This window comes from Grus americana, chromosome 19, assembly GCF_028858705.1.
Source record: "Grus americana isolate bGruAme1 chromosome 19, bGruAme1.mat, whole genome shotgun sequence".
NCBI lineage: Eukaryota > Metazoa > Chordata > Aves > Gruiformes > Gruidae > Grus > Grus americana.
Genome location: NC_072870.1, coordinates 10,498,294 through 10,525,987, shown reverse-complemented (window position 1 = coordinate 10,525,987; position 27,694 = coordinate 10,498,294). Strand labels below are relative to the sequence as shown.

Below are 27,694 nucleotides of genomic sequence, written 5' to 3'. Positions count from 1 at the left end.
GTTTGAACTCTTCACAAAGAAAGGTTTAGCTGCGAACAGTAGAAAGGACGTTATGTTTTAACACAAAACCTACTATATACACACAACAGAAGAACCACAGTGTGCCTCTCTTTTTATTCTTTATTTTACAGTTCACAATTAGAAACCTACTGATAAATTACACGTTCACCCTCCTGTTTGGGGATTTTAAATGCCTCAGAATCGTGCTGCCAATCCCGCCTCATCCCAGGAAGGTGGCTGGAAATGCCAGCAGGTTACACGAGGCTGGCACGGGTTGCCTGGCCCCTCCAACCCCTCCACAGGCTGCGCTTCACATGGGAAGTTAACAGGCAGCAGGAGTTATCCCCTAAAAACACATGTGAAATGGAAAAATAGACTGGATATCATTTCAAGGTTATTTTCTAGACTTGCAAATGTTACAAATGCTCTTGTGGGAAAAAAACCCCAAACTTCCAGGGCTGCAGGTCAGCCAGGTTGTGTTGGCAGGGAGCCACTGCCCCAGACAGGCCCTTTTCAAGGCCTGACATCTTAAGCGATTCTCTCCGAAGCCTCTTTTTACAGAGCAGAAAGGTGTTAGGTCCCTCCTCAGCCACGCATTTCACCATCTCCTTAACTTTGTACACAGTTGCGGCCACCAATTCAGATTTTCACCAGTGCTACCCACACCCCTGCTCATTTTTTTTTCCTGCTCAGAAGTTCCTAATTTCTCAACTTTTTTTTTTTTTTTTTGACCTCCAACTCCTAGTTCAACCATCTTCTCTTAAAAAGATGGTATACACGGCACAGCACATCTGCTGACTTGCAACAAGCTCCTGCAAATGAAACCCTATGGAAAACACCAGGAGTTTTCACATCAAGTCTAGCTGAACATCACAGGGGTGTTATAAAAAAAGCACAGCAGTCCTTGAACCTTCCTTAGCCAAGCACCTCCGAATTGAGGGTCACGGTGGCACGGAGACTGTAAAAGCTTTTCCGGCTGGTGCAGGCTGTCTGCTGCAGTGAGAATCGCTGGCTGCGTGCAGACCTGGACCTTATCTAACCCAATGCTGCGAGTGAAACCCAGCTCCGTGCAAAGAACCCCCACGAAGCCACTGCCTCAGTGAGGTAGAGGAGGGCAGTGCGTTGCAGTGGTGCGAGACTTCACCATGGGGCATGAATTTCACTCGCAGTAAGTTAAGAGGCCAAATCCAGAGACGAGGCTAATGTGCACTTGCCAGTAGAAACTGGTGACAGATGAGAATGGACAGAACACACCATGAGCATGTATTTATAAAGAGAAAACAAAAAAAGGGCAAATTGCCTTTGTTTTGCCATTATGAAGAAACGTTTTACCAGTTTTCTCCTTGTATCCTTCTACAGTTGCTCACCTTTGGCACAAGGAATTCCATGTATCACAAGATTTAATTAATAATAATACTTCATATCAACACTCAGCACTTACATAGCGCTTCTTATATTCAAAGTGCTTTACAAAAGTTTGTGAGTCCTCACAACACCCCTGTGAGGTAGGTAAGTATTATTATCCCCATTTTACAGATGGGGAAACTGAGGCAGAGAGGTAAAGTGACTTGCCCAAGGCTATACAGGGAGTTGAAACTCATAACATAGTGGCCCAATTCTGGTCTCCCTTATGGTGGTGTAACACAGATGAACTCCCACAGAGCTATACTGGTGTAAGCAAAACAATCCGACCCAAGTTTCTCTGGCTCCCAATCCTCCGCTCCCATCAACCGACCACGCCTGCTCCACCCAAACCAACGGTTCGCCTTCCAAAGCACTACAGAAAGTCCAGAGCGTAGCAGGAGCAAGTCTACAGTCTTAAGGCAACATGTACGTTAACAGCTCCATCGCTCTGCATCGAGTTGGACTACACGCAGACGTGTTTCTGCCACGCTGCAGGCGGCTTAAGACAACTCAAGTGGTCTCCAGCTCTGCGTGTGTCAGCTTTGAGGCTGATTCTCTTCTCCCTCAAGTTAGAATAAATCCAGAGCAAAACAATGGGGCTGCACCAGCGTAGAACTAGTACAAGATCTGAACCAGACCCTTCACCTGCTGCTTTGTAGGCAAATGCCCCTGCTAATATCTTTTCATTTTGGACACCTTCGGCATGGTTCATTCCACTCTCCCTCTCTCTCCGAGTTTGTATCTCTGCATATAAACAAACTTCCAACATTTCCAACTCATCAGCACCAGCATTTAAACAGCACCATACATCTTTCTAAGACCAATCAATATTTCCAGAAAAGTGTCAATGCATGCAAATATCACATACAAAAACATCAAGAGTGCTGGGAGATGATACCGAGGATAGAGGTGATCACAAGACAGCACACATTTAGTTTTTATTAAAAATACCAAACAACTCACTCTTACTGTAACTATGCCACTTAGATGATCATTCTAACCTGCAGAAGTACAGGTGCTTTTCCTCCAACTATTTACCTACCTACCTAGAAAGAAAGAGAAATAGCAAGCACACACATTTATACTTCCTCAAACTTGGCAGGCATGATTCATGTGAATGGGAAAGGAGGGTTTGGGGAGGTGGGTGAGATCGTACACTGGGTTTGGGGCAGTGGAGTACGAAAGAAGTAGAAAATATCACATGCATCATTACCATCAGTAATCAATCTGATGAAAATAAACCCAAAATTTAGATGGATTCATGTATGACATCCACTGAAAATCTCAAACCCTAAGCACACTGAAGCTGGCAAACATCTTGTGCCACTTCACCTATGTCCAGACACCGCATCAGCAAAGAAGATCAAACAAACCTTGAAAAGAAAGCAAAAGGAAGAATAAACCAGCCTGGAGACAACAATCTTCCACAAACCACTTCCCTGCATTATTTTCACATACATTTTACTCTTAAGCAGTTTCAGAAAGGAGTGGGGGAGAAACAGACCCACTACTATTTCTTTTTAAACTGGCTCAGCACCAGCACCAGCTCAGAGAGAGGGAGAGAAAAAGAATTCTTCAAACACGATCCTTGGTACTTGATTAAAACGTTGCTAGCCAGCCGACGATACCCTAAATTGCCAGAGGGTTCGAAGTGGAGTGGATACACGGTGCTGCTCACGGACCTCTTCGTTCGCTATGATATCTGCTCCGTGGGCCTCATCTGTATGTCTCCAATCTAGGAGAGACCAACATAGGATTTTACTGGAGCGCTGAAGTCCATCTTAAATCCTGCACTGGGCACTTTCATGCTGCACCATTACAGTGGCAAGCTGTGCAGGAAGAAAGTTCCTGTGCCTAGAAACAAGCCTGCTTAACTGAGATACTAGAAAGAAATAAAGGTGAATGCGACCGCGCTGCCTGTAGCGGAAGGAATAAAAGCACAAACGTGCACAAAAGAGTCCAAGATGACCCTGATCGTAAACTCCCGTGGTTCAAGTCTTTAGTTTGGTCCTGCTCACAGAGGGTCAAGCAGAAGCACTGCTTGATCAGCCACGGGCAGGACTTTTTAATCCTCTGCAGACAAGAAGGCCAGCTATCGCTACTGATCCACTGTCAAGACAGCCACATCTTGCTCCAAAGGAGCAGGGTTCACACAAGAGACTGCTAAACCTCTCATGATCAAAGTTCGCTTTTGCAACAGGAACTTCTATGTTGCGTATACTAAACTTTGACACTGCTCCTGCCTCCTCCTGGCTCCAGCTCAAAGCTGGTCACTTATTTCTTGTTTCACAGGAGGGAAGTCCCTCTGGCAGCACAGGCATCTCACACCGCCCTTGGGGAGGTGCACAGCACTTGGCAGAATCAGGCCCAGCACGTTATTTGGCAACTGGCAGAACCTGACCGAGCTGCAAGACAATCAGCAAATCTGAGACGGCACCATCCAAAAGGGCAGAATGTGCCCATATCCCTCCCGTTCCCCCGCCTTGCGCAGTCCTCTGGGATCCAGCCTTTGCTGGATCTGCAGGGCTGTGAGCAGCCCGAGTAGCACAATCCCATAGCTGCCGTAAGGGAAGGGTAAACAAACGGGATCACTGCTAATCCCCAGCGTGGGCTCCGCTAAGCACAGAGCTGATACAGCGGCCGCAACGCTGATTAGCAAATGTCAGGGCAGCAGTTTCCCTCTCCACCTTCAGCCACCCACCACAGAGTCCTCCAACCCAACCGCAGCCTACCTGTACATGAGGTGGGGCACTGAGGACATATATGACAGCGTTAGCCATATCTTCAGCTTTGAGACACTGGAAAGACAGGAAAGAGATTCTCAGTCAGAGGGCACATCAGAAAATTAACCACAAGATCACTCCTTCCCTAACCGTCAATAACGACAGCATTGCTAGGGGCATGTCAAAAAGAGGCAAGCAGGCAGGAAAAAAATAATCCATTAAAAATTTAACAAAGGACATGGCTGGTCCTAAGAATTCTCCATTTGCTGTGAATAATCTTATTACTGGCACAGGAGTTCTGCCAGGTCAGGCATTGCCATCCTTATGAAAAATTACCAAAGAAGCACAAGAAATCCTGTGCTGGCCACCTGCAAGACAACACGCTCTCACATTTTGCCTTGTGTAGGCACATTTGCTTATTATATCTTCTCACTAAAGAAGCCACAGCCTGCCAAATGTCAAAGTTAACTGATACTAATTTATGGGAACATCAAAATTAAAGGGAAAAAACAGGGAGTGGGAAACTGAACCTGAATGAAAGTCTACGTAGTGTGTAAATATCGGTGCAAAATCTGAGGTTTGAGTGCTGAGGCTTTGGGGAACCTGATTACACCCTGGAAAGCACCAGGCATTCTGCAGAACTAGTTCTTTGTGCTGTTAGCCAGGAGAGAGACTGTTAAACTATAATCAGAGCCACTTCCCTCTGTTTCCATTTCTCCATGTCCTACCCGAATGCTCTCATAGGTTGCAGCAGCTCTCTCAGGGTCATTATCATGAAGTTTAAAAGCAAATCCCGTTTCCACCAGTCCTGGAGATATACACTAGAAAAAAGCAGAGCACATCCTAATATGATTTGTAATTCTCCTTCAATATAAGAATAAAAAAAAGGAGAAAACTTTTTAGTACTGAAAAAGAAAAAAAAAAAACCCTCAGCCACCTTTCTATTGTTCTCCTTCCCCGCCCTTTTTCTCAAGGAATAGTTTGAGAAAGCAGACTTTGCCTTGATGTGGCAAGTACCTCTGGGGAACCGCCAATGGGTACTTCCCTCTTCATGTCCCAAAGGGACAGAGAAGCAGACAAAGTGATGAAAAAAACCCTCACAATACAAATTAACTTCTGGACACATCACTTCTGAGATGCAAGTTCTGAATGAGAGCCAACAGCCCAGGTGACTGCCTCCCTCTGCTGTCATGAGCCCTGCTCGCTCCTGGACAAGCAGCTGCCTATTTTGTGCACCCAGAAAGTTTATTCCCTGACACAGCTCATTGCTGCCGTGCCTTCTGCCCCCCAGTCTCTCTCTACCTGGGAAAAAGAGGTGGTCAGGGACACAGGACTTGAACGTTCCCAGTGTGCTGAGCTCTAATTTTGCATTTCCCTGCCTGTTTCCCAAAGGGAAAACTTCTACCCCGTAAAACCTGCCAGCTCTCTACCACCCACAAAGCAGGAGAGAGGAAGCGACCCCACAGTACTCACCGTAGCACGTATATGGGTCTTTGCTTCTCTGAGTTCTTGCCTCAGCCCCTCCGTGAGGGCTGTGACCGCGTACTTGGTGGCACTGTAGAAATGCACCACCGACTGTGGCACAACGCTGTGGCCGTTCATGCTGAGGAGAGAGCAGAAAGGAAAGTGCTGAGAGGTGGGAGGCAAGCAGAGGCCTGAGAAGGAACAACAGGATACCCAAACCACCGCAACGAACACAGAAAGAGAGACTGACATGGTGGCTACGTGAGGAATTCCCCCCTCCTTTGGGAAACACACACCACCAGAGGCTTCTCGTGACACAGTTGTTTTCTGGAGCTGGTCAAGAAGTTTCAGTCTTCAACCCTGCACCATAGCAAGTGGTTGGCATTATCCTTTTCTCCCTGGTTCGGTCTGTCTTGCATTTAGAACAGCAGAGGTTAAAAAAAGTGATTTGAAAAAAAAAAAAAAAAATCAACCATCGCAATCCTTGGAAAACTCCTTCTTGGGCACCATCAGCCCACTCCAAGATTAAAGCTCCACTGCTCAAACCCTCTCTACGAGGCAGGGAGGCAGGAAGCCCACGCAGCTGATCCCACATTCCTCCCCTGCGTACCTGTTAATGTTAATAATATGCCCATCATCGATGTTTCTCTCTTTCATGGACTGGTAGGCCTCTCGGGTGCAGATGCTCACAGCCATCACATTGACCTGAGGGAAAGGAAAAGAAGAAACTAAGACGAGTGGCCCTGCCTGGCACCCTTTGACTTGCCCCCCACCCACCCGAAGCCACAGACGCAGGTTACGGTCCCTGACCCACAGCAATTCCTGCAAACGCCAACAGAGGGAAACGCACATACGCCCACCACACGCCTCGCCGCACGTCACGCTGGGACCAAGCTGGGGGCTGCAGTAATGGGGGTTTGGGCAGGGGAGGCACAGACACCCAGTTTTGTGAGACAGCCTTGGCCTCTGCCAGAAATAAATGGACTTCATCGATTTACAGGCAAATGTGAGGGCAGGGTGTGAAGTAAAGGAGAACAAACCCACTTCCCCACAGTCAGCACTCTGTCCAGGAGACAAAGTTGTTTATTTTGTACAGCACTGAGCACACCGGAGTTTGGGCAGCTGATGGGACACTAACAGCAGGTAATTAGGTCAGCTAATTAAGGAGGAAATCCCCAGATACTGCCTGTCGGAGAGCCAGGTGCTCAGAGGCACTGCAAACCACATGGCCAGCAAAGAGCTTCCCATGCACAAATGAAGCCAAAGATCACATCGAGCCATGGGGAGGGCCCAAGTGGGCAAGTAACCCTGCAGATATGAAAGCCACCGACGTGCCACATTGTCTGCTCACGTTTTCCTCAGCCCTAACTGGATAAGCCAAGGAAAAAAGGACATGGCAATTCATCCAGCACAGGATCCGGAGCTTTCCAGCCTCTTGCTCTTTGGCCCACGCTGCCCGGCACACCGTGGCTCGGTTAAACTCAGTCGTATCACCTCTGCAATGTGCCACTGTTAACGCGCAGATGCCTTGAGCGTTTGCTGATCATAAAACAGAGTCAAAGTTTCCAGGAAGACGGAGATATGGAAATTGCCCGAGCTGGAATACAAAGCACCCAGAGGTGTGTGCAAGACTGATGAGCAAGCCATCTCAGCAGCAGTGCTAATTGCTCAAGTTCATAGTGGTTTAGATTTGGAAAAGTAGCTGAAAAGAGGAAAGTGTCTGCTGAAGCCCTCTAGAAAGGATGTAACCATTTCAAGGCAGGACACGCTGGCGGGTCCTACCTAATGGCATGTCACTTTGCTAACTAAATGGGCCAGGCAGGTCTAAAAACACCACTGTGAATGAAATACCCAGGAAGAACTAAACTTCTGATAAATCAGAAGTCAGGTGCAACTATAAATGGGAGGAGCAGCAGAAACAAGGCCATGTGGAAAGTGAGCAAAGGATACGCAAGTGGGCTAGCTATCATCACTGCGAAACTTAAAACCAAGAATGGTGCAGGCTAACTAGGACCTGCTAGCACAAAAGGACACGCAAAACAGGAACATTAGTTTGGAGACCAGAAAATAAGAGGCAGAAAGGGATGGATTTGTGAGATGTAATTACTGAGCAGCACACAGAGGACAAGTGGAGTCAGCTAGAAGGATCTTGTCGCTGGTTTTGTCTCGGTTGTTATTTCTATTCATTTATAGAGGCCATGCTTAGAAGTTTTTGTCTTGGCAATAGATTAATGGCATGCTTATCTGATCTTGGAGTACCCAGGCAACACAACAAGTAGAGTCATCATCCTCATCCAAGTGCACTTTGGTTGAGCACACAGTCACTGCCGGATATCTCAGTCATCATACCTGGAACTACAGAGATAAATTCCCTGGCACCAGGTTGAAGATTTACCTTGGCTGTGCAAGGAAGAAAGTTAGCAGACATGTCAGCAGAAGTGGCACTCTACAACCACCTCAGCACTGGAGTGAAGCCCAGAGCAGGCTGGGCATCTGAAGGCTTTTGGATTTCACAGTAAGGTCAAGGAAAGTGGGATAACCTGCTCCAGTCTGATATACTAACCAAGTGAGGAGCCCGTCCTTTCAGATACGGATCTGGGCAACTGCTAGTATAAAAAGCCTTCGTGACAAACAACATTCCTGCTTTCCTCCCTGCCCCAGGACGCCCTGAACCCACCAGGCACCATGTCTTTGGTGCGGTTGCTCCCCGGCTCCACTCCATCTCTGTAGACCACTAGAGGGTAACATCAGCCTAAAGCGTGAGACCCGGCTCCAATGCTGTGACTCACACTGAGCAATGCTTCCTTGCGTGGGCAGACTTACAACATTTTGACAACTACTGGCAAAGCAAGATACTAATCAACAGCCACAAGGGAAAGTCCAGAGCCCGTATGGTAAAACACCCTGGTACAACAAAACAACGGGCTGGAAGGTAGCTGAGCTGGAATTGCCTTGCTGCCTTTTCCCAATAGCACCCACAGAAATTTTGGGTGAAATCCCATTTCGAAATGTGGAACAGGCTTCTCAGGAACCTAAAAACATCCCTGGAACATGAGCAAGTCTCAAGGCTGTATCATTTCAGAAACAATCTAAAGGCCGTTGTTACAAACATCCACTCAAGGCATTTTTCAGTCTTGTTCCTATTTTAAGAACAAAAGGTTCAAAGGTCCCTTAGCAAAGATGGCCAACACATCTGCGCTCTGCCTTTGCACAGCGTGCTGCACAAGGCAGCAGGTCTGTGACTGCTGCGTGTGCGCGCTAATGCAATAGAAACAATGAAGGCACATTTTCTAGTAATTAATGAGTTCCAACTGCCAGGTTGGGAGAACATAAAAGATCCTGTTCCTGGAAGCACTGAGCATTTCACTTCCCAGAATCAGCCTTTTTCTAAGGCATCAAAATGAGTATCCCAGCTCATAAGCACATATAAAAAATGCAGGTTACAGAAAACATCTCTCTGCACAAATGGTATATAAAAGCAAGAACAGAGCCTTGCTGGCCACTGAATAACGCCAAGAAGAATCAAACCCATTTAGTGTCTGGAGGAGTGAGAGGACATGTGCTGCAGTCCTTTGTGCCCTGAACAGTGCAAACGGAAAGTTCAGCTTGAATTCCTGGCTGTAAAGGTCAGTAGGTAAAACGTGAAGGAGCTGTTCAAATCCCAGCGCCTGGAGTCAGTGTGTGCACAGCACCCAGCCCCGGCTACTCCCGCGCGGATCAGGGACGGCTGGAGGACTTTGCTCCAGCCTCACATCAAGCACAACCTCACAAACAAACAGACAGAAAAGGGGGGGAAGTTGTGAACCAAAAGATGATGGGCTCAGGACCTGCCTGCGAAAACACGCTCCCTCCCTCACACACACCAAATTTTCTGGCTGGCAGCGCTGGGCTCTGCGTCGCTGTAAAGCGACAGAGACGTGATTCCTAACATGAGATTCCTGCAGCCCGGGGAGATGCAGCTTCCCCTGGGACCCTCCAAAGACAGTATACCAGACAATAAGGAACCACAACATTAAAAAAAGAGGAGGAATAAGAAAATGATAACAAGATTTCAACTGTTAGATGTATAGCCAGAAATTTTATGGACCAGGTATACCGAGAGGAGAGCCTGAAAGGAGACAGAGCCTCAAAGCTCATGAAAAATGCATGGAAACAAAAATCGAATTTACCAAAAAGAAAAAAATGCCTTTAATTTAAGGCTCTAATGCCTCCTAAGTCGATAGATCAATGGCTGTTTAGAAACTTCTCCTGTCTTGCAGCCCAGAAGGACACTGAAACTCTCCAGCAGCATCTCTGAAAGGCTGCTCACTAACACCTTTCTCCGAGGGGCCTTTGGAAGAAGCCTCCCTGCTCTCGCTTGGCTCTCCAAAGCCCAGTGGCCCGTGAAAGGTGCTGGCAACCTTCCCCTGTCCTGACCCTCCGAGAGCTTCAAAGCACGTAGGAGAAGCGGGCCTGGCGAGTGTCTCCCTGGGGCTGGTGTGCCACAGCAGGGAGAGCTGTCACTGCAGATCCCTCCCCAAGCCCCGCTGCCGCACCGGTGTCTGCACAGCCACGGCACGCTGCGAGAGCGAGATTTCCAAGCAGGGAGGTGGCAGCCACAAAACTGGGGACACACAGCAAAAGAAAAAACCCTGAGCCATTTCTACTGCTTACCAACAGGCTAAAAATCAAAACCCGGACTTGCCAGGCTGAGGTGAGTGAAGCATTTGGCTCTGGAGGGTCCCAGGGCTTCACCTTCACGTTAAAGGTGCAAGTGTTATTCAGACAATTACACTCAAGCCAAGAGCAAACCCACCAGCTGCTGGGAAGCTGGTGAGAGGAAAAAAAATCTGCCAGGATATGAAGAAAGCTTGAGTGTCTCAGTCTGTTCCCAGTGCTACAACAACATTTTCGCCAAGCAAACAAGAGCAGATATAGCCATATAGATCACCTCTGGGAATAAAATAATCCCCCAGCTTGGTTTCCTAACACTGCCCTTGTGGACCCACCACCCCGCCTCTCCTCCCACCCCATCTGTCACCCTGAAGCAGCTCCAAAGGGTGCACACAGCAGCACCCATGAGGCAGGGGACCCCACAGGCTCCCAAACCCCATGTCAGGCCACTGTAAATACCAACACGGGAGTGTCTCATACAAGACAATCCCTGTTCCAAAATCCTGCTCCCTGAAACTGGTGGAAGGTGGGACAAAGGGAGCAGTCCCACCTAAACAGCCAGGGAAGGGAGCACAGAGAGGGGAAGGGCCTTCAGCTGGCAAAAACCACGTGTCCCCCCCAGCCTGCCCACCTTCCAAAGAACAAAAGGTCAGGAGAACAAAGAGAAACGAGTGCGAGGGACACGCAGCATCCACGGAGCCATCTACACAAGATGCGATGACAGCGACCAAGACAAGGAGTTTACAAGGCGCAGGCGACCCACAGGGCCAGGCTTGCAGCAAGACAACACTGGGAAGTGCCCTGCTTTACACCAGCTCAGCCTCAGCTACACTTCACTTAATTTTCTTTAAAGACTCCATGGCAACCGGGGACAGGGAGATGCAACTGTGCAGTGACCCAGGCTGGGCAACCCACAAAAGCCCGCCTGGGCAGACAAAGCGGAGCTGAGCTTGCTCTGGCTGCAGTCACAGCAGTCAGCAGACCGGCCAAAATCCTAACAAGAACTTAATTAGCCAGGATATGGCAGCTCTTGCCCTGGCAGCAGGAGTCTGAGGCCTCGATGTGCCCCTCTGTTTCGCTTTACAGAGCCCCTGAATCTGTTGCTGGATGAACAGCCACCGGCTGCCGCAGGAGCTGACAGATCCTGGCTCGCTCCGCTGTCAGATGCGGTAGCCCCAAGCCTACAGCTTCAAGTGGCTTTTCAAATAGACATGTCTTTTCCTTCACTAGGACAAGGTCTCACAGTTGCTGGAGGTGCTGCAAGGCCTACTGAAAGCCATGACTGCCACTGCTATGTGCAGAAAAGGGCCATCACGTAATGACAAAAGGTGGAGAAGTCCCAAAAAGATGCACAGCAGCACCTCAGGACAGCAACGCCCAGGGAGAAGCCCTGCTAGTAAACGGCACGGACCATTTGCACGAACTCCCAGTTCGGCATATGAAATTGCCTCGTTCACATCCAGCTCTAACCAGATTATGGGCAGAAAATTAAGCTATAAAGACAAAAAACATTACAGCTTTTTAAGCCAAAAAGAATCTGCCCATTTTGCAACCCACTGCTACAACGAACAGGATTAGCTACAAAAGCCAGTGCTTGGCATTCAATTTCCTGTTCTACTGAAGAAAAAAAAAAGCGAGACTCATCACCCTTTAGAAAGCCATTGAGCTCTAAAGGGAAAAATGCTACTGAAGGTATTGAGTGTTTTCATACTCCAAGGTGAAGGCACATGGCTCAGCAGCACATGATGTCTTTCCACTTCCCAATCAGCAAACCCTCTGTCAGAGCCAGAAGGGAAGCAGGTCGGCAGCTCTGCACACGTGAAATAAGTAGATGGGGACAATGGTGCTGGTGGCCAGAAGAAATACAAATCTAGCACAGTTCCTGATCTCCCAGTGGCACTACTCACATCTATCATTGTCCGCCAGCCCTCCGTCTTCCCAGAGAGCAGGGGCTCTGGGCGAGCCAGCCCCGCGTTGTTGATGCAGACATCAACTCCCTGATGAAGGGTCTTGATGGCGGAGAACATCGACAGGATCTCCTCTTCATTGGAGAGATCACACTTGTACGGGATGAGGGTCCCCAGATAGCCGGCACTCTGGCATTCAGCTGCCAATTTCTAGGGAAGAGAAAGAAAAGAAGAAAACAGCCGTCAGCCTCCTCTCCTTGTGGAGCAGCTTATCCAGCCATTTGCTTAAAAACACACCCCAGGGCTAACAAAGCATGGCAGCTTCCCGGCGAGCCCGCCTCAAGAGCGGGTGCTAGGGAAGAATCATTGTAAATGCTAATTAAGAAAAAAAGAAATATCGATATATATGAGAGTCTGAGCCCTTCAGCCTTTAAGTTATTAAACTTGAGGACACACTCTGTGCTCATCCATCACCCCAGGCAATACAGGTTGAGGTGAGCAGGTGCTGGCAAAATACAAATAAATACTGCTGCGGCACCAGGCTGCAAGTCTGCCACATGGATAAAGGACGCGGCGATCGCATGCCTGACAATTCCTCATTAGCCATTACCAACGATTATTCCAAGCACCCAGATCTCTTATAAGACTAGATGATATAACGCAAATGAAAGGCCAAGAGCTGCTGCTGGCCGCCTGTGTTAATGATGTGGCAGCCACCGCACCAAATCCTCTGGAGGATGCCCTTTACCCCCTGACGCTAATGAGAAGCAGCATCTCATCTCTGATGTGTCATATTAACGACAGTGACAGCTTCCAGCGCGAGGCGAGAGCCACGTGATGTCTGGTTTCTGTGGAGAGATGGACTCTGGCTACAAACGTCCACCGAATCACTCTAACGCCATCACCCGCGGCGGTTTCACCAACGTGACATTTCGGAGGGTGCAATAAAGCTGGTCTCCTGCCAGAGGCAGCTTTCCCACTCCTCCCAGCTCCTCCCTGCATACCAAGGACTGCAATTCACGGCCGTTTATAAAAGGAGGAGCAAGGCCGGCACAGCAGTCCCCTGGCTGGAAGCAGAGGACGGCGGGATGGTGATCGCACATGAAGGCGGCTGCCGAACATCCCAGCCCCAGGTGAGCACCTGCCCTGGAGCTCACCCGGCCGTGGCCAGAAACAAGGACGTGGGGAAGCCGGGCCACCAGCCGCAGCACCCAGGACCACCCAAAACACCAGCGGGAAGCTCGCGCTGGAGAGATGCTGACTGGTTTTGCTTGCTGTGAGGTACAGCATCACCTCCCAGACTGGCCCAGCCCTGTCTGACCTTCCAGGAGGACGCATGGAGAAATTCCCACATTTTGGAGAAGGCAGATGCTGAAAACAGCCCCACCATCTGTACTGACGCGGGGAGGAGCCTGGAGAGCCACGCTGGCCTTGGACACAGCTCGCTCTAACAAAAGTGGTGGCAAACTGCACATCGAAGGTGTCTCTCTCCCCGGGGAAGCTAGCAAGCCCCAGGGTCCCCTGTCCCTTTCACTTAGCAGAGCTGGACTTTCGGCAGCTGCCACAGGGACAGACTTGCCCCCCAAAATGCCCAGCATCGGTGACATTTGCAGAGTTTGTCAGCCTGATGTCCAAATTCTGAAATAGACATTAGACAAAAGAAAAAAAAAAAAAACCCACAACATGGAACGTAAGGGAAAGTGGAAAAAAAAAAAAAAAATCGGAGACAGCACAGCACCTGCTCCCCCCGGCGCAGGCTGGCAGGAGAGCTCGTGGGGCTGCATCAGTTCACAAACACCACGGGACCTGGCAAATGCCAAACCAAAGCATGGGCCCAGCTCCCATCCAGCTGGCCTCCCACGCGTGCCATCCCACAGATCAGATGCCAGCATGCCCAGGAATCCTGCAGGTTCTGATCCCCGAATTTTTGTTAGAATCATCTCTCTGCTCCCCAGCCAGCACGACACAGGACAGCCGCGTGCCTCAGGGTAGCAAGGAGGGCTGACAACTCGGTTAGATGCCACAAAGTCCAAAAAGGGGAAAAAAATCCACCTGAAGATATGAATTGGCTTCTAGCTCCAAATCATAAAGCATGTTTTCATCACTGGCTTTTTCGGTGACCAACTTTCTCTTAGCCAAGTCTTACACAGAGCAGGGCTGAGCATCCTCCCTGGGAGAGGGACAGACCAGCCGGGACCTCAAACCCTCTCTGTGCCCCAAGCACATTTATTTTAATTACTCTGGGGCCAGTGGCTCTGTTTGGTAAACGATTTTCAACCTTTCTCAATACCTAAGACCACTGCAGAGGTGGGCCAATCCCCAAACAGTGAGCTGAGCTTTTCTGATTTGCCTTTCACAGCAATCCACAGCTTTCACAGATCACAAGCTGAAACCAGCCCAGGTCTAATGGTCTGATCCAGAAGCTGCTCTCCTTTCTGGGTACTGCTCCAGTGAAGGCACTGCAGTAACACAAGAATTATTATTATTGCTCTCAAAGCACCAAGCAAGAAGGGGACGGACGTGCTGAGTTCAGCCCGGAGATCGATACATCCCAACAGCATCGTGCTCTCTGGAGAGCTCTGCTCAGGCTGAGCTAGACAATATTTCTGCCTGACAGAGAACAAAGGTGCCCCTGGGACTGAATCATACCTCTCTGTACCCTCCCAGGGCTGGTTTCACTTTGCTATACATGCAATCTTGTTGATTATGTGCTGATAATAGTAGAAAAATATATACTTTTTAAAGATCAGAGTACACACTCAAGAAAACAGTTGGGGGGAAAATCTGCAAGAGCAGCATTTAGAAAATTAAAAGCAGTACGAAAGGCTGCTGGAAGGTGCTAAACCACTCCAGGGATGGGGCCTTGTTCCTGCAAAGATACAGGAGGGAAAAATGGGCCCTCAGCCACGTTCTTCATAGCCTGGCATCAACATGACAGCTTCAGGGCTCTCTCCATCCCACTGCCCAAACTCAAGCTCTCCACTAAAGGATCATCCCATTCAGTATTTGCTTGTAAAGTACCACGGCTCACGTCTGGCATTTTTTCTTCCCAGTTCACCATGTCACGGCCAGGAGTTGGAAGAGGGATGGTGTCCTGGCACCTCCTGCAATTGCCAGGCCACGTTTAGTTCGCTTGATCGAAAGCTGGGCTGAGTTATCTTTGCCGTGGTGCCTCCAATTTTCACTGCTGGTGTCAGTGCTCGTCGCAGGTAAAGCGGGGTGCTCTCTATCAAAGTTCGCGTATTCACACGCAGAAAGGAAAAGCTGGGCGCACATCATGCCCCGAGGCTGAGCATCATGGTGCACCCCAGAGCTGCCGGGAAGAAAGCTCACGGCTCATGGCAGGAACCATCCAGCCAAATTCAACCCTGCTGAACTCGAATCAAGCAACGCCAAAGATGAGAAATACAAGCACAAGGGGTTTGGGTGAATCTCCCAAAAGAGGATTCGTGCCAGGAGAGCTGGCTGGAAGAAGGTCCCATCAGCATGGACGGGAAAGGACAGACAAGCTCATCTACAGCCCAGAGGGAAACGCCGTGTTTAATATCTCCGATTCCATGTTCAGCTGTCACTTTTCACTATGCAGTGAAACCTTTCACTGTTCAGTACAGCTCCTCGATGGAGGCAGACAGGGGCTAAACACCACGGGCTGCAGCACAGCAACCCAGGTGGGGGAGCAGATGAAACAAGGGGTGCTCTGGACAGCAGTGGCTGTCATGGTGGAGCTACCCACCCTGTTCTCCCAGACAGTCTCCTTAGCTTATGTCTTAGAGAAAGCTCTCACTCAGAGAAAGGCTTCTCTGCCACAACTGACCAGAGAAATCAACTGCCTCTCAACATCCTTCTTTTCCTGTCTGGTGTCTCGCCACCTCAAACGAGACTCAACATGGATCCTTTCATCTCTCAGGCTACACTTGTGTTAACAAATTCTCTTTGAAAATGAAATGCCGAACACCACTGACACCCATGCGGAGCTGAACGTGCTTTAACCGTCTATAGATAAAGAGTCTTCACAGGCTCTTCAAAGAAACATCAACTGCAGGCAAGTTTGCAAGAGAAGACTTATGTAAAGCAACTCTCTGAATTAGCTTGCAGTATTTTTTCAGAGCATCCGTTAAGTCACTCAAGTAATGCTCATTCCACTTTAAGCACACCATACACACAAGGAGAAGAAGAAAAAGAAAAAAAAAAAAAGAAAAAAAGCTGTTTTTCCAGATTTCATAAGCAACTTGAGAGTGACCATGTAATGCAACACCAATACAGACGAGGGCCAGTGCACCTCCACACCTGAGCATCTCTGTACCACACCGTTATCACTGGATGCTTGAAAATGGACAGCCAGGTACTATAGCTACTGGTACAAACTGGGATAACGCAACATAAAGAAGAAATAGGTACCCTATGTGTTAAAACTTTTAATCTAGAGCCATCCACTGCCATGGCTGCAAGCCCTCACCCCTATAATTCTGATACACTACCCAGCATGAGCACAAATTCTGCAAGACCCAGGAAAGACCAGCTTTCCACAAAGGGCATCCAAACTACTCGTGTGATGTAACGAGCCGGTACAACAGTACGTACTAGATACGCGGGCTGTGATGTGCCTTTTGCTTAGATGCCAATTTACCTCGCATTTATGGGATGTTTTCCACATGTTAAGAATATGCCAGTTCTCCCAAGAAGGAGTTAATGCTTTTTGTGCATATGACACTTGGAAAGGGCACAGTGCCATGCATTTAGATTCAGTCTTGGTAAAACGGTTTTACAAAACTAATTGATATAAACATTTAAAGGCACTCTTAAGGGGAGGAACAAAAGAAAAGAATCACATAGGGCTTTATTTGGCAAACCATCCTATTAACTTCAGACACATTTAGTTCAGAGAGATTAAAGCCAGAAGAAACCATTAGGTAATTTTTAATCTAACCTGCCATTCATCACAGGTACTTGCATCCAACTGATTTAGCTTATGCTTAAATACAGAGCTGTACCAAGAAACCAACTGGAAAGAAGCCAAAGTCACCCCAATTACTTTCGCTGTCTAAAGGAAATGAAGAAGAAAAATCCTAACAAACAGCATCACAGTTATGAAAGAAAACTGAGGGCTTACAAATCCTTTCATTTTACTGATTGGCAAGTTTGAAGCTTCTTTTAATTAAGATTTAATACCAGTGCAACAGCATAACAGAGGAAAAGATACATAGTGAATAAAGCACTAGACTGGGGTTTATTTCCATAGTGTGCTCCGTGACCACGGGCAAGACTCAGAGCTGTTTCGCCATCTGTAAAATGGAGATAATCACACTGAGCGCCTTCCTAGACCTGCCGGGCACCTGGGGCTTTTTGCCCGCATATGATCCGAGGATGAGTATTACTTCACCTTTCTGCCTGTTCCTTTTGCCTGGCTCCAGGTGCCCAGACAGGGCCTCCACGGGAGTCTGAAAGGAGTTTTCAAATTAATAAAACAGTAAAGTGATTCTCCTTCCCCCTCGTGAGCTTTACATTGATGCTTTTCACTGATTGATCACCAATCGCTGCTCCTCGGCTCAGATCCGTGTCTGTTCCAAGACAGAAGGCAGAACGGTGGGGATGGAAAAGCTCAGAAAATAAGGTTTAAATGGAAAAGCAAACATGCAGTACTCAGTTGGGGGCACCAATACCAAAGTCTAGTACAGATAAAGATGGACTAGCACCAGTTTCAGCCCATTTACCTGAAGTGCATCTCAAGTACAGGCTGCCTGATCAGGGAGACTGAATTTTTCACACAGCTCCAGAAACCCACCACTTCTTGCACAGGCAAAGGAAAAAAGTGATCAAAACTGGGACAAAATTCAAGTCCCTGTACATATTTTTTTCACCCTGTATCATCCTAAATGTACTGGCTTTACAGTCCTTGCAAAGATTCACAGGTGGCACACAAAATCAGCACTCATATAATAAATAACCCAGAAAAATCAGATCTCATTTTGTGAAAGAGAGGGGAATAGAACCCCGGGGAACCTCTTGGACCTATTTGCTGTTTAACAGCTTCCAGCAGCGAGAAGCAGACCGTGGAGAGGCATCTAAGGGGTAACAGTCCCAGCCGCGCAGTCGTGACCGCGGTCACCATCAGGGCCATGGCACGGCAGCCTTCCCTCCCACCGCACTCCTCACACCTCTGGCGCTGCCACGGGTTATGAATCCCACCAGAGACAGCACAAAATTACCTCCTGCCATATCCCCGGCATCAGCTCTCCAGGACATCTCCTGGATGCTGCCCGGGCTCTGGGCACTGAGCACCAACACGGTACCTGCCCTTGGCCCAGCAAACCCACCCCACAGGCTGCGTAGGGGCCAAGCGGCATCTCCTGCCCGCCTCCTGCGTGGCTGACTGTGGCCCAGGGACCACTCCGCTGGTTTCATCCCAGGCACTGAAGCCAGGGTCCCTGCTGAACAGGGGTCTGACTGAGCAGTCGTGTCTTCCCAGTACTGGGAACTGTCCTCCCAGACTGCTCTGGCCTCACGCTGCTTTTTTCCAAGCTGTCTCTGCTCCCTGCACTTTCTTAGTAGCTAAACATCCCAGATTATTTTCTTCCTAGCTCACAATTTTAAATTTCCAGTGTCACACGCGCAAGCCAAATTGCCCCATTTACACTGCCCTGAACATCCCTGCTACCTTTAGTCATTCAAACAATCGCTCCTTACATCAAGGCTGAAGGCACTTTTTTTTTTTTTTTTTTTTTTAACTGCTTGCTCAGATCACGTTGCTATGGGCTGGCGTGGGGGAGGAGGAAATACGCTGCTCCTCCGATGACAGCTCATTAGAGCAATCTCTCTTGCTTATTCTCAGTATGACTATCCTAAAACAAGCATTGTAGGTGCGTGCCTGCCCTTCAGCTCCAACACGCATAAAGCAGGTTCCCACACAGCCAGGCACGTAGATGCTTTCCTTCCTCAAAGAACCCCAGTGCTCTTATCAAGACTGATGCTGCTGTATCGCAGCTGCCCGCAGTCCTCCCCCAGCCCTTGGCTGCCTTCACAAGCAGGGTTCAAAGACCACGTAGGTCCAAGACACCCGAATGCCTGCACACAGCAGCCCCAACGGTCCACGTGTCGCAGGCTGGATCACCGCCCGGTCGAGCGCAGATTTCCAAGGCAACCTGCAAACACAGCGCTCGGAGGGCAGAGCCGAGCCGAGCTTCAGCCTGACACCCTCAGATCACAGCACGTGCCTTCTGTGTCATCTCCACCACATGCAAGCACACCTCCACTACCTCAGGGAGCCGAAAAAATGTATGTATTTATTTTAATTAAATCAAACTCCACCTAATCTTGGAGCAGTGAAGGTCTGAGATTCCTAGCAATACCCTGAAGATCTAGGGTGTGATCAGAGGTCCACGGAAACCATCAGCACACGCCCACCGTGAATAACGTAGGTTGTCACCGAACATATTGCCGTACCTTGTGGGTAAGACTCAGGGGCACTTCTGAGGACAGCCAGGGCCCGTTCCCAGCTCTGTCACAAGCTCACCGGGGAGCTTTACCCCTTCCCAGCCCCAGCAGCCCCACCTGCAAGACAAAAAGCAGCAGATGATAACCCACCAGTGAGCTCTGAGCTCCTCGCTTGGGGGCCCAGGAAAACCTGAGCATCGATCGCAGCCGCTGGGCTCCCAGAGCTTGGCCAAGCCCCACGCCTTGCTGGGACACAACGCGCCTGTCAGCGCCTGCAAAGCACCCGAAAGAGCTGCACCAGAACAGCAGGTCTCTGCCGTCAGACCACGAGATCGGCCTTTCCTCCTCTCCACACCCCACACCGCAGCCCTGGCTTTTCTCCAGAGCTCGGAGCTGGGTGTTTTCCCGCTCTCCCCCAGCACCATCACACGGCAGCAAGCATTCCTGCTGCGAGGGCAGAGCGAGCTGCGGTCCCCACACATCTCTGTCTCATCGGCTCCCATCCTGCGCCCGTGTAATCCTCCACGAATCCTCTTCCAAAAAGACGGATTAACGCACGCTTGGAGAGGAGCCGGCCTTCCCCCACCGGCTCCCAGTGCTCCCTAGTACCAAAATTCAGACAACAGGTCCTGAATGTTAAGACTCCCCCAATTTACACCCCGCTGAGAAGCGTGGCGAAGGCTCCCGCACGCCCCAGCCCAGCCGCGGTCGAAGCAAGCGGCAGCAGGGCTTACCACTTCCATCGCAGCTGCGGGTGCCGTGATTAAACATCTGTACCAATGCCACTGGACGGCGGGCTCGACGCCGCTCGCGTCTACGTCGATGCTAATCCCCAGTTAAGCTGAGCAGAGCTGCAGCTGATCTGCACGAGCCTAACAGGGAGGAAAGTCTGGCTGAAGGAGCAAGACTGCAGGACCTCTGCTCCCACAGCACCCTGCTTCCTCTGTACCCCATAGAACCAGGGTGGGTGCAAACCCACCCGGGACCGACCAAGGCAAAACAACGATATTGTCAGCCAGGAAATTACCGTTAGCCCTTCCCACATGGGCAGGAGCGAGGGTTAAAGCTTGACTCTAGCACAGCCGCTACTTTCTGCGGAGCTTTACCTATTACCAAGCCCCAGGAAAACCACAGCTGTAATTACTCCCCAACATTGCTACGTCCGGACCTCCCTGCCCCATAAACTCAAAACATAGACCAGAAAAACCCCTCCGTGTCGGATCGCTGCTCCCGTACAGCCCTCCCACCGCCGCAGGGCAGCATCTGCTGGGTTTTACATGGGGAAACTGAGGCACAGAACAGCTACCTGATCTACCTTGTTACACAGCAAGGCAGAGGCAGAACAAGCACCCCACCATGACTCCCAAATCCCAGGAAAGGCTCAGTTATTACTCATTTTTATGGCTGCAAGCGTGGCATACCCTGGTATTGCCGCTCTATTGCAAAGCCAAAGGGAACAGAAGAGAAGCAGGTAAGGGGGGCTGCTGCAAAAAAGACATTTTTAAGGCACATTTTGGGGGAAGGAAGGTGAACCCAACCCAGTTTAAAAGCAACCCTTCCCCCCATGTGCCTCCTGAGCTTCAAGGCTGAGGAAAGCCATCGGGACAGCAAAGCGTTTGTTCCCACTACTCACCACAGCAATTATGGGATCTATTTCGTATTTAATCAGGAAAGGATCTGGTCAGGGACAAGCGGCAATAAAAGCACCTCAGAGGCCTTGAGTACCCACCATCCCCAAGGCAATGCCTATGCCAAACACAAAACAAGCCCTTCCAGAGGCCAAGGAGATGCTGAAGGTCATTCATCCACACACAGACCGTGCTTTGGGATTATCCTGCCTGGAGCTGCTCCTCCTGCCTTAAAAAATAATTCATCAGGATACCACGCAGCCCAGCAGCTCTGCAGCCTGTGCGGCACGAGAGCGACAGGTCCGGTGGTAGAGGAGATGGGCAGCGATGAGGTCCATGACGAGCGTTTGGGGACAGCAGCTCATCTACCTTCGGCACGGGTGGGACAGGACCTGCAGAGCCTGTGGGCAGCCTGTGGGCATCCGCAGCTCAGCAGATGGGAGCCGGGCACCAAAATTCACAAGCCCATTGCTGTAAGGCACAAGATTAAGACTGCGTGGGCACAGAGGCAAACCTGTGTTTTTGGGAATGCTCCACGAAACCCGGCCAGAGGGACAGACCCCACCGTGGACGCCTGGCACTGCAGGGACATCCACAGCTCGACCCCACGGACAGGAATCTGGGGGGGGGGGCAACATTTTAACCAGTTGACCTCCAAGCCATCAATGTGATTTACACACAAAACGTAATTATATTCCACATTCAGGTACTACGAAACAATTTCGCCATTAATTAACTGCCTCGGAGCACCGAAGGGGTCGAGAGCCTCCCTTGCACCGGATGCCCCGGGCAGCGACCAGTGGAAGCGATCGGCGAGCCCGCAAATGGCTACTCAGGATGCTCAGCTGATGGGAGGAAGGCTCAGCTACTTCTTCCTCCTCCCACACCACCACGGCGCTGCTTGATGAAGAGAGCACTAACCTCTTCAGAGATTGGACTGCTCGAACCTGCAATCGACAGCTCAGCTTATCAAAGGCTATTCCTTGAGCAAGATCTAACCTTGACAATGCAGTCCTTGGTTATAAATGTTACCTTTGATCAATAACTGTCACAAATGCATTAGAATTAATCGGTTAAACCTTGTATTTTAAACCATATTTATTGCTTCCTGCACAGCTCATACCCTGCACCCCAACAAAGAGGAAAAAAGTATTATTTTTTTTTTAGAATACGACATCCATGGTTAAATCTCTCCAACACCCTGAAGCAGTCCATTGCCCGAGGGCCCTGATCTCCCCTTGCTCACCGACACAGCTCTGGGAGAGCGGTGGGTCCCCCCCATCCCCGCCACCCTGTCCCTCTGGGGCAGCCAGGTACCACTGCCTCAGGGGATGCTCGCTGGACCCCCGGGAGCAGCCAGACGCTTTGTTATTTGGCCTGCAGCGGACCCAAGGCATTCCTATCGCAGACCAGGATCCCAGGGCAAGCCGTCCAAGATCGGCCGGCACGCCAAGTCGTGCAGCTCTGCGCACTCCGACCCTGCAACCCCACCAGCGCAGCTATTTCCAGCAGCGATGCGAAGGACTGCAGAGCCAGCTGACTTCCCGCACCTCTCCGGAGGAGTCTTTTCCAAGCGATGAATTAACAACACTTGGAAGGTGTTTAAAAAAAAAAAAGCAAAAAAATTTAAAAAAAAAGAAATTCACAAAATAAGTGACGGATGTCCCTGGCCACCCTACAGCAAGGTGTCAAAGGAACAAGCAGCTGCCAGAAGGTTTCTAGCAAAACTGAGCGCAGCAGCATCGGGTGCTGCCTGACCCGAAGCAGGCGGGACTGCCCCAACCGGAGCTTCCCCCATCGGCGCTGGCCCCGGCCACGCAGCCGCCATGCACATGGGATCCAGTGCTCCCACACTGGGGCCAGAGGGACAACTCCTGCCAGCGCTTTTGCCATTCTCTACAAATATAAAAACACATTCAATTACGTTTTATTATAAAAGAGCGTAATACCAAGTGTCAGTTGGAAACTCTTTGGAAACAGCTCCCTGTCTTGTACCTTCTTGTGCTCCAAAAGCAAATCGCTGGAGTACCTCGATGCCTTTGCCATGCTCTGAGCCAGATCTACCAAAACCCCCTCCGCACCTTCCCCCACCCCAGGGGAAGAACACCGCAAAATAAAACTTAGGCATCACACTCAATAAGAGACCAGCAAGTGTTTTACCAGCCAGGGGGCAAACGTTTTGTTCTGTGCATGGGGAAACTCTCTCCCTTTTTTTGTGCTGCTGCAGGAAGTCAGACATTAAATATGAATTTCTGGAAAAATGTCGGGAAGAACAAAGTTGAAGAGCCTTGTAGAAGGCATCAAAAGCGATGCTCTGCCTTTTGTCTGCGGGATGAAGTGACTGCAGCTTGACATGCTGGCACATACCAGCTAAGCTGTAGTAAGTCATTAAAGTTTTCTTGCACGCTGGAGACCCCCTGATCAAGCGAGGGGGTCCCCACGAAGGTGATCATCTAATAGAGAACAGCTTCCACCAAAGCTTGGTCTAGCAGACAGCCAAAAACTCTTGGCTAATTCATTAAAGCACTGACGCTCGTTCCCGACTTGGAATGCACGTAGGTATCTGAAGAGCAGAAAACACTCAGCAAGAGCACACGCCAAAAAGTCTGTGACAGCTGTTTGTACCGCTAGGCTTCTCACTCAAAACACGCTTTCAACCCAAATTATCTCCTGGCATGCAAAAGTAAAATAAAGCCATTTTAATTATATTTTATTCCTCGAAGTCTGACTATAGTAAAAAACCCTTACTGTCAGACAACCCCCCCGAGTTTCCACTCACAAGAGTGGTGTGATGAGTGGGGAACACGCGGCTGCTTGTGCGCACGGACTGCAGGAGGCTCAATACTGTATTTTAAAGGGTCGCAGCTAGATAGGATTACAGAGGGGAAACCCAGGCTCCAGAGCCAGCGATGGCCACATCTGCATGGACAGAGATGTGACAAAAGAAAAATCAAATCCAATTTTGAAACGATACCACCGAAGTCAGTCGGTGCGCTAACTCAAGGCAAATCGAGCGCGTGGCTTTTCTACAGCCAGGGGAAGAAAGAAAAGGAAAAAAAAAGAAAAGGAAAAAAAAAAAACTTTTGCAGTTTTTGTAAGCCATTAACATTTTTATTTCAAAAGTCAAATAAAGAGCACTGGAGTCGTGACACAGGTTTAATAACAAAACCGCAACTTTGCAATTCCTTCGTTATCTTGCCTCAAGCCCTAATCTGATTTTTCAAGAGATTAAGAAATCTTGACATAGCATTTATTGCCCGAGTTAAACTCCCCACAAGACAACATACTCTTTCAGTCACCAGTTTACAGTAGGTTATAAAACAACCATATAGAGTGGTTCCAGCCACTTCACCTTAAAATGGATGACTAGTGCATAACATTAACGAAAACATGTGCTTTTGTGCTACAAAATGAGTACTGCATTCCTGGTTTTAAACTGTACCGTTTGCTCTCTTTCCATTCCAAGCTGCCTTGATTTATTTTTTGGGCTTGCTCCTCTGTACACCAGTGTCCACAGTGGTATTTAGCGAATTGTTCAGTTTTAATACAGCAACAAAATTTGTCCTGCAGCAACTACAGCCGTGATGCTCTGACCTCTCCTTTATTCACATCTGGCAAGCCCGAGCCCTCAGCTCCTTCATATTTGTCTCCTCTGGTCCCTCTGTCACCGCTCCCCAGCCCTGAACATCAGCACTGCTTTCCCCTTACGCGTAAGCCGCTCTCCCCAAATTAGCGCATCCCTCAAATCCCCACCCAGGCCTCCCAGGAGGATGCCGTCCTCCAGCTCCCAAGCAACGACGACTTGGAAAATCAGCAGCCGGAGATAACAGATGAATGTGTTTTGTGGATAGATCTAGTTACACAATAACTAATCAAGGTAACGATATGGTCGCAGAGCGTGCCAATAGCACGGACCTTCCTGTTTCCTTCCTACTGCCCGGAGCATCCGAAGCCCCTCCAGCAGGCAGGAGCCCCGTCGGCAGCTCCCGAGACGGGGTCTGGCTGCATCGCCCGCTGCGATGGCCACAGCACCATCGTCCCCTGCACGCAACGCCAACTCCTGCTCCTCGAGATGGCTTCTTACAGCCACGTCCAAAGTCCCAAGTCCCAGCGTAAGCTCAACAGTCTCAAGCCTGAATACCTTCCTTTTTTTTTTTTTTTAAATTAGAAAAACCCACAAGGTGAAGCTGCTGGAGGAAAGCTGAGTTATCGTAAACAACCCTGCTCCGAAGGCATGGCAGGAGCCCCATCTGTGCCAACACAAGCGTCCCTGGCAGCCAGTCCGAGGCGATGGACCTGTTCCTGGAGTGACCCTGGACCACCCTATGCTCCACCACCATCCCCTCCCCAAGCAAGCAGCACCTCTGGGATCTTCTTCTTCCTCTTTAAGGAAACACGCTTCGCAATAAATACAACCCGAATAGCAACGGAGCAAAACACAGTCCAGACACCTACCAAAACAAATGACTGCGCTGCAAACACAGTTCGGTCCTTAGAGAGGACGGGAGGAAGAAGTAAGCAGGCACAAACATTAGTTGCGGTGTTTAACACGACCACAGTAACGAGACCTGGAAGATGCCGAATAGTCAGCGCTGCTCAGTACGTGTCCATACCATAGCAACCCAGATAAATCACCTATATAAAATGTGATTGCATTTTGCACGGATTCAAATAAAAAGGCAAAGCCTTTAAAAGACTACTCTTTTCAGAAAGGAAGGCTTTCAGGCTTCAGAAAGGGAGGAAACTACTCCATAGCACTGAAGGAACATACGAGTTTCATTGATTTTCTTAACCAAAGAAAAGCGAAAAGATTTCAAAAGAAAATCAAAAGAAAGGGCAATATTGGAAATGGCTTTTCTTTCCTTATCGGCGGGGAACGGGAAGGAACGGCATCCTTTACAGTATCCTTTACCAGCCTCACGAAGCCAGGGAATGAAAGTACATTAAACACTGTCAGCCGCACGTGGGAAAACCTTTGGAGAGCTTGGCTTTCCCTGTAAACCACAGTATCAAAACATCGGGAAGTCCAAAATTAGCAGCTATCCCCAAAGGACAGTTAGGTAAGTTACAGTGGTGTATTTTCTCCTCTCTGCAAGCGGTGTCTTTCTCATTCAGGATGAAGAATGGAAAATGTTCTGCTGCTGCTGAGTGTTTCTTTAACCCCACTTCTCAGCAACACCAGCAGTGTCAAGCCTGGTTCTCCGTGATTTTTTGGACAATTTATTCTTGGTGTGGCCAAGTGTGCATAGCGAGTCCTTACCACCTTTGCTAAGGAAATACAAACCCTGGATGTTCATACACATCTCCTTTGCTCGGCAGGCACCAGCCAACCAAGATGACAATATTTCGGCTGTCTGACTGTAACTTTTTTCCTCCTTCAGAGGAAACGTCTTAAAAAGTAAATAAGCTTTAACTCGTGCCGTTAGGAGGCAAAGCCTACAAACGCATCCAGCTACAAAAAAGCACCCCAGAGAAACTATTTCTTTTAAGCATCTTTATTTTTAAGCCAACATCACGAGGCTTTCGACTTACTCTAGAGATGCTCGTCGTTGGGATAAATAGCACGTTGAGGATTGAAACTCTGTTTTTTAACATTAACTCCTAAGAGCGTCCCATCTCCCCAACGCCAGCGTGCAGAGGGGACGTTCCATCCCACACCGAGCGGGTTTAACGTGCCCTTAGCCGTTTCGCAGCCCAGACCCGCTCCGTACCCCCGCAGCGGACCCGGGGCGGGCAGCAGATGCTATTTTTAACCTCGAGAAGCGGTAGCTCCAAAAAATACCCCAAAACTGAATCCGCTCCTGGGGCAACTTCCAACCAGCCCGCCCCGGCTGCTCCGGCCTGGGAGAACCCCTCGGGGCTCCGTGACTGCGCCCAGCCGGGGAAGCCGCGGTGCACCGGGGGCACCCAGCTCTCCCCTCCGGCCGGGGGTCGGGACAGGGGCGGGGGCCCGACCTCGGGGGGGGGGGGACACGGGACCACAGAGGGCGCCGGCCCTCGCCCGCCGGCCAGCACAGCCCGGGGACGCTCCGGCCCCGGCCCCCGCCCGCAGCTCGTCCCACGGCGGCCAGGCGGAGCCCCGGCCCGGCCCGCCGCGCCCCCGCCTCACGCAGCCCGCGGGCCCGGCCCCCCGGCCCGGCTGCCGGGAGCACTCCCACCCCGGCGAGGCCTCGTGGGGGCGGGGAGAGGGGGGGGGGCGACAGCGGCGCGGCCGAGGCCCGCCCGTGGGGTGCTCCCGCCGTGGGGCTGCCCGCGCCCCGGCCGTTAAAGGTGCCCGCCCGCCCTTCCCCCGGCCCCGGTACCTCGATCTTATCGACGCTGCGAGCGCACCCCACCACCTTCATGCCGTGCTGCACCAGCGCCCGCGCCACGGCCGCGCCGATACCCACGGAGGCGCCGGTGACCAGCGCGACGCGCCCGGTCCAGCGCTCCATGGCCCCGGCCCGGCCCGGCCCCGCCGCCGCCGCGCACAATGCACCGCCCG

The 27,694-nt window shown here is 50.1% G+C and overlaps 1 protein-coding gene across 1 annotated transcript; it reads right to left on the bottom strand.

Annotated features, from left to right (window-relative positions):
* Positions 1-95: 95 nt before the first annotated feature.
* DHRS11 (dehydrogenase/reductase 11) lies at positions 96-27,694 on the bottom strand. The gene is made up of 7 exons (XM_054848021.1): positions 27,513-27,694; positions 12,152-12,361; positions 6,202-6,296; positions 5,601-5,730; positions 4,856-4,948; positions 4,137-4,202; positions 96-3,139 (listed from the first exon to the last, which is right to left on the bottom strand). Exons 1-7 carry the CDS (start codon positions 27,642-27,644, stop codon positions 3,098-3,100), a joined length of 768 nt encoding a protein of 255 aa, XP_054703996.1. The 5' UTR covers positions 27,645-27,694; the 3' UTR covers positions 96-3,097.

Excerpts from the sequence above, each read along its gene's own strand:
- DHRS11 (XM_054848021.1), bottom strand. The coding sequence starts at position 27,644 with ATGGAGCGCTGGACCGGGCGCGTCGCGCTGGTCACCGGCGCCTCCGTG. Across the intron at positions 5,731-6,201 it reads CATATTATTAACATTAACAG|CATGAACGGCCACAGCGTTG; the intron begins GTACGCAGGGGA and ends CTCTCTCCTCAG. Across the intron at positions 4,203-4,855 it reads CAACCTATGAGAGCATTCGG|TGTCTCAAAGCTGAAGATAT; the intron begins GTAGGACATGGA and ends CTGTCTTTCCAG.